The sequence below is a fragment of the Solanum dulcamara genome, chromosome 1, assembly GCF_947179165.1.
Source record: "Solanum dulcamara chromosome 1, daSolDulc1.2, whole genome shotgun sequence".
NCBI lineage: Eukaryota > Viridiplantae > Streptophyta > Magnoliopsida > Solanales > Solanaceae > Solanum > Solanum dulcamara.
Window position 1 is genome coordinate 5,884,255 of NC_077237.1, and position 6,726 is coordinate 5,890,980.

Genomic DNA, 6,726 nt, shown 5'->3' on the forward strand with positions numbered 1-6,726 from the left:
GCAACGACATCACTTCGTTGTATCATCACTAGCTCATAAATGATAGTTGCCGGTTAGAGAAACTCTTAACTGAGTAAACATTGCTTATTATTGTTATTTTTAAACTTGCATTACATATTGATGTTGAGATGATGTTGAGTTCTGAGCTGAGTCTTCTAGAGAGGAGTTTCTTGATATTTGTCCTTACTTTCCTGCCATTTTACATACTCGTATATTCTATGTACTGACATCATTCGACCTGCATCGTTTTATGATGCAGATACAAGTGTTAGAGATCCTCAACAGACGCATCGTTGAAGATCATTACTTTTCAGTTATTTGGCGAGTTTTTATTGTATTCGGAGGAACTTTTTATCCTTTTTTTATTGTTGAGTATTGTGTTTCTTTTGAGGTAGTCATGGACATGTCATTGACACCCTCTGATAGTATTAGAGGCTTCATAGTCAGAGTTTGATGATGTAATTGGAATAGTTCTCCTTTGAAACTACTTCTTCTAAGAAATTATTTCTTTCATTTGATGCTAATGATGGCGAGCCCACATAAGTATTCTTATTTTCACTTAAGTCTTTCGTTGATGAATGAATGAGTGATGAGACCAAGTGGTTCTCTCGGAAGCCAGAGATGGTTTCTGAGTACCGGTCACTCCTATGGTATCCTCTTGGGGCGTGACACTACCACCACCAACTGCTTCTGTCATCATAACATCATTGGCAACCACCACCGTCAGTCACTATCACACTTATCACTTCCATCATTATATTTAAATTTACTATCATCAATATCACTTTGATCGCCACTGTCACCTCTGAGATCCACTACAATTTAACAAGATAATAAAATAAACGAAGCAAATTAAATTATCACATTGTTCTAGGAATCTAAGAATAAGCAACTTAAAATTACAAATACTCTTATAGTGAAAAAAACATACGCTCAATAATCTACTAACGCTCAATCCAAATACATGACCTCTACGCCCCAGTAAAACTGTCATGGTTGTGAAAAGAAAAGAAAAAAAATGGGGCCCATTACCCGTTCCCCATTTGTTCCGGTAATTTCTGGCTGCTTTTGACTTCTTATATATAGAGGCGGTTTGTATTGACTTATAAGTTGTTTTTAATTTTTTTTGAGTGTTTGATTGACTAATTTAAAGTCATTTTGTACTTAAAATAAACCTCAATAAATAGTTGAGTTTATTTGGATAAACTTATTTTAAACAGTTTATAAGTATAAAAAAAAATGGTCTGAATCTTATTTTTTTTAAAAAAATTTATAAACAATTTTAACTTATAAGAATGTTAATACTAATGTTATCGTAACCAACGCAATTCCCCAAACTCAAAAACCTCCAAAAACTTAGCTATGGCGGACACCACCACAACAATCTCCGGTGACTCAATTCCGATTCCCGATAAACAGCAAAGCAAACCGATGAACCCACTTATCTCATTTATCTCTAGTGTTCTTCAGCTCTTCAAACCGCCGCCATCGCCACCCAGTAAGAAGATTGAACCCACCGCCGCTACTTCAGACCCCAAACCAATTGTTTCAGCTGAAGAAGAGGAAAAACCTGCTGTAGTGAAGTTTCCACGACAGGATTTGCCTTCTTTGAAACTCGAATCAGAAGGGGAAGAACCCAATACAAACCCAATCGTCTTGTGGCAGGTATTCTATATCACTTATACTCTTTTTCCATTTTGAAATTCAAATTCCTTTAACCATTCGTGCTAATTAGTTTTTGAACTACTATTTGGTATTTGCTGTGTGTATATGTCAAATTAACATTTTAAATTCCGTACACCGTCCCTAGACACCACCTGTGTGATTACGCTGTGCATGTTGTTGTTGTTGTTGTTTGAAATTTCTTACACCCCACTGTCACAAGACTTCACTTATGGGATTACACTGGTTATGTTTGGTGTTTGTAGTTGAAATTCAGCACAATCCTCCGTCCCCAAAACCCATTTGTGGGATTACATTGAGTATGTTGTTTTTGTTGAAATTACGTACACCCCCACCATCCCCAGGCCTCACTTGTGGGATTACACTGGGTATGTTGTTGTTGAAATTCCGTGTAGAAATAAATGAATTATTTTTTTGAATTCCTTCTGTTTGTGAGAACTGATCTTTTTGGAAATGTGAGATTTGAATGTTTGATTCTTTCATGAGTCATATAGTTGACTTTAACAATGTAGAGTATTATTCAGGAATAGGTGGTAAAGATGACCGCAGAGTTTGCTATGCAGAATTTGTGTAAAGCTAAGGTCAACTATAGTTGTAAAATGTATTGACACAAAACTTTTCTGGTACTGGCTAAAACAGTAGTTTTGTAAATGGAAGGATGGATAATGGTGCAAGGTGACTAAAGACTATTTGGGTGAACGCCCTTCAAGTTCTGAATTAAAGAAGAGTTACGTTGACCTGCTCAAACATAATTAAGTAGATTGAGGTGTGCAAACAATTACTAAAATGTTGGGGTAAGAATTAAAAACTCCAAAACTTCTTAAAAGAAACTATTACCACTTTTGGATTTTCAAATTTGAATTTTGCTCTCCTCTCTTCTTCATCTCCTCCTCCATTTGGTTGTAAAAAAAGATTTGAACCAATGCAGGGGATTCTGCAGTAAATCCAACAACTTCAATAGTTGCAACTTATTGAAGTTGTCCAACAAGCTCCAACAAGAAGTTATTGGACAACTATTGAAGTTGTTGTGATGCAGTCTCAAAGAGGAATTTCTGTATTGTTGTTGTTGTTGTGAGATTTCTATTGTTGTGGGTTTAAAGACAGAGGCGGAGGCAGATGAGATGGGGGCCAGAGCTTTGTGTAAATAAAAAAACTTCAGAGGCTTTTAAATATGTATCATTAATACTAATTAAAGGAGTCACTTGTAGCAAAGAAAAAGAACTTGATTCACCCTTCCTTAAAAAGAAGATTCAAAGAAAAAGAACATGAGTCTCTCTCTTCCTTAAAAAGAAGACTCAAAGCTCCCTTTTAACTTAACTAGTTGTCCAACAACAACTTTATTAGTTATCCTCTTTGAATCCCCACAACAAATTCCAACAACTACAAGAGCTTCCCTCAACAATTGGTGGTCAACTATTGAATATGTTCCAACAACTTCATAGCTGTCTACAATAGTTGACAACAACCGAATTCGTTCCAACACTCATTAGTACTTGTTGGAACATTTTGGACAACTTTAGTAAGTTGTTGGAATTTACTGCATAATTCTCTCCGCAGGTTCGAAAATCTCTTTCCACCTAAATAGAGGAGATTGAAGGAGAAGAAGAATACATGTGCGGTAGTTGTTGGATATACTACAGAATCCCCTTCACTGGTTAGAAAATCGTTTTTCACACTTAAATGGAGGGGGAGGAGAAACTGAAGATGAAGAGAAGAGGAGGGAATTCAAATTTAAAATTTGAAAAATTGGAAGTGGGTAATGGATAAAAAGGGCAGCCCAGTGCACTAAAGCTCCCGCTATGCGCATGGATCTTTTAAGAATTTTCAGAGTTTTATCTTTACCCTAATTTTTTTAGGAATTATAATCACACCCTATCCACTTAATTATGCTTGACTAGATCAATGGTTCTCTTTTCTTAATTCTAGACTTGGAGGGTCCTTTCACCTAAATAGTCTCCACCACCTACTCGTTGGGCACATCTGCCCATGTATCTGGCTAGCTTGCCTTTATGATAACTCTTGTTCCGTGGGTTGAATTTTGAAACTTTGCCAGGAATATAGTAGGAGATAATTTTCCATTCTTAGCTTACCGGGAAATTCTTATGTACTTGAAAATCAAAACTAAATTTTGATTCTTTACCTTTTTCTTGGTATTCAACTCTTTGTAATAGCATGCCTTTTACAAAGATGCACTGATTTTACTTCTCAAAGATAGAGAAGTGAAAGAAGATGTGCGTCTGCCTTTTACTTCTCAAAGATAGAGAAGTAAAAGAAGATGTGCGTTCTATGAAACTTTTGTACTAGTACCTCAACTATTGGTTTTGGTTTTAAGAGGTCATATCAAAGCGAATTTATGGTAAGATGTTTTCTTGGAGAGCTTATCTAGTGGCATTTCGTGCTATTTAACCTTATGATGAATAGATTATTTTCCATGAAAAAAGGATTATTTCCTTGAGACTATCCTTTCACTTCTCAGTGATGTTGAGTTGAAATAGACACCTCTTATCTGAAACCAACATTTTGTATATGATACTAGTACTGGCCCATGTGACTTTGTTTTCTGAGAGATTGTATCGAAGAGAATTAGTGCTGAGAAGAAGCATGAATTCCTACCATCAGAAAAGTCTTCATGAAATTCCAGACCTGTTGGGAATAGCTACTGTATAGTATGTCTACAGTAGTGAAAGCAGTTCATATTCTCCAACCTTAGCACCTTTTGAGAGCAGTTTACACTCTGTCAAACTAGAAAGAGAAAAGAACAGTGTATTCACTGGGGTCTGTAAGTACCTCAACTGATTAATCAGTTATTTATCATTGATTCTGAGGGAAAAAAGCAGTGCTGATATCATAAATGGGATAAAAAAGACAAACTAGGAGCAGCAGCTAGGCTAGAATACATATTAAATTGGGTGATGCCAAGGATTACTAAGGATCTTTTGTGGTGCTGAAACAACCGTAAAACTAAGAATAGACAGGAGAAGTAGTGGTTAGTGGCACCAACTTGTATCTGATGGACCATTTGGAAAGACAGAAACAGTAGATGTTTTGAGAATAGAAGTAATCTATACAGAGAATCATGCTAAATTGTTTCGTCATATCAGTTCTGTTGTAAAGAGAATTATGTAGTAGATAAGAATAGACAGGAGAAGTAGTGGTCAGTGGCACCAACTTGTATCTGATGGACCATTTGGAAAGAGAGGAACAGTAGATGTTTTGAGAATAGAAATAATCTATACAGAGAATCAAGCTAAATTGTTTCGTCATATCAGTTCTGGTGTAAAGAGAATTATGTAGTGGATACAGAATCATTTGTAGATTTTTTTTATTCCTTGCAAGATCCTAGGCCTTTTGTAACTACCCTACTGCCAGTATCAGCTTGGTACTGATGAATACAAAGTTACCTTTCTAAAAAAAGGCAGAAAATAATAATAATGTCAGATATTGTACATGGGATAGCCATACGACTACTGTGGAACCATCTATTACATCTATTATATGTTTCAGAACATTTAGCTGTATAATTTAGAAAGATGTAAATGAATTATCTTGCTGTGGATATATATACATCAAAGTGAGCCAAGGATGAAATGAAAGATTTGCACACAAGATTTTGTATTCGAGGTCAACGCAAAGGCAGACGACAAAGGAAGGAAGAGAAGTAGAGATATTGACAGTTGAAGTCAGTTATAGTAAGCTTTAATTCTCCTTATGCGTGGACACGGCTTGTGTATGCTTCTGGGGTTAATCTATATCTGTCTTGATCTAAACTTTGATGACCAAATTTCTAGATCTTATATTTCCTGTTTTCTGTCGGTGTAGTTTCAAGTTTTATTTGTCTCAGTATAGAGTACTGATGAGGAAATAAGTTGGTTGAATGAATTGTGACACCCAAAAAAGGAATAGGAGGAAATTGTAAATAATCATCTCTTTGACGAGCAAAATGTGGAGCCCCTACATGCTTAAGATTTTGCTTTTTCTTCATATGCTGCCTTTTCTATTCTACTGCCTGAATCTTCTGCACTGTTTCTGAAATCAGGTATATGCTATCGGAGGGTTCTTTGTTTTAAGGTGGGCATGGTCAAGATGGAATGAGCGTCGTGGAAATAGGAAGCCATCCGATGAAGAACCTCCTCCCGGTCAAGAGTAGACTTTGACATTTGTACTGCAACATGTTAGACGAGAGAAAAAGAAGCATGACACTTGTGGAGACAGGTTTATGACTTTTATGTAAGTCTTGTAAAGTGTTGAAGTCACAGTTCTGGTTTTACAATACTAAAAGTAATAACCCGAATCAAGATTTAAGTCAATTGGCCGTTCAGCATTATTTTGTACAACCTGTGTTTCGGCCGTTCTTGATAATTCTTGCTAAAGCAAGTGGATGTGTGCGTTGAGTTATTGCAAGCTCATATATTCATCCAACTTGATAAGTATTTTTTTTTAAAAGATGGTACTCTTGAGCACATGATATTGGGAGAGTGGAAAGCTAATTCTCATCATTTTGTTCATGCTAAGTAGCTCAGATTGCAGTTCGAGGAACAAAATTTCAGATATGTCGAAGCCAATTTATTTTTAATCACCTTCAAATAGATGAGATGGATTGATGAACGAAAATACATTTATATAGAACTTGTGGATTCGATGATACAGCACAACAATCTCACTTTTCTCGTATTAGGTTTGAATGTCGTTCAGTTGCAAGCATAGTGATATCCCAACAACCACATATTCAGTGTAATTCTTCAAATGGGGTCTAGAGAGGGAGTGTGCAATTTTACTCCGTTCTCAAGGTAAGAGGTTATTTCTAATAAACCTTTGGCTCAAGTAAAGCATATCAAATTAGGCATGGAAAGAAAATACAAAAAAGAAAGTCTTGTTGAAAATAATGAGGGAAAAAACGACGAGATAATAGGAGAGTACTAATAATAATACAAAGATTGAAAATTAAACGATACTTGACTACCTACTAACCTTCTACCTTAATCCTCGACCTCCATAACTTCCACTGGCCTCCCTTCACTCTTGTTCACAGTTAGCCGGAAAACG

The 6,726-nt window shown here is 36.0% G+C and overlaps 1 protein-coding gene across 1 annotated transcript; it reads left to right on the forward strand.

The window, feature by feature from the left end:
- Nucleotides 1-1,314: 1,314 nt before the first annotated feature.
- LOC129899629 (uncharacterized) lies at nt 1,315-6,179 on the forward strand. Its single transcript, XM_055974643.1, has 2 exons — nt 1,315-1,665; nt 5,720-6,179. The coding sequence occupies exons 1-2, from the start codon at nt 1,363-1,365 to the stop codon at nt 5,828-5,830; spliced, it is 414 nt and encodes a 137-aa protein (XP_055830618.1). The 5' UTR covers nt 1,315-1,362; the 3' UTR covers nt 5,831-6,179.
- Nucleotides 6,180-6,726: the final 547 nt, after the last annotated feature.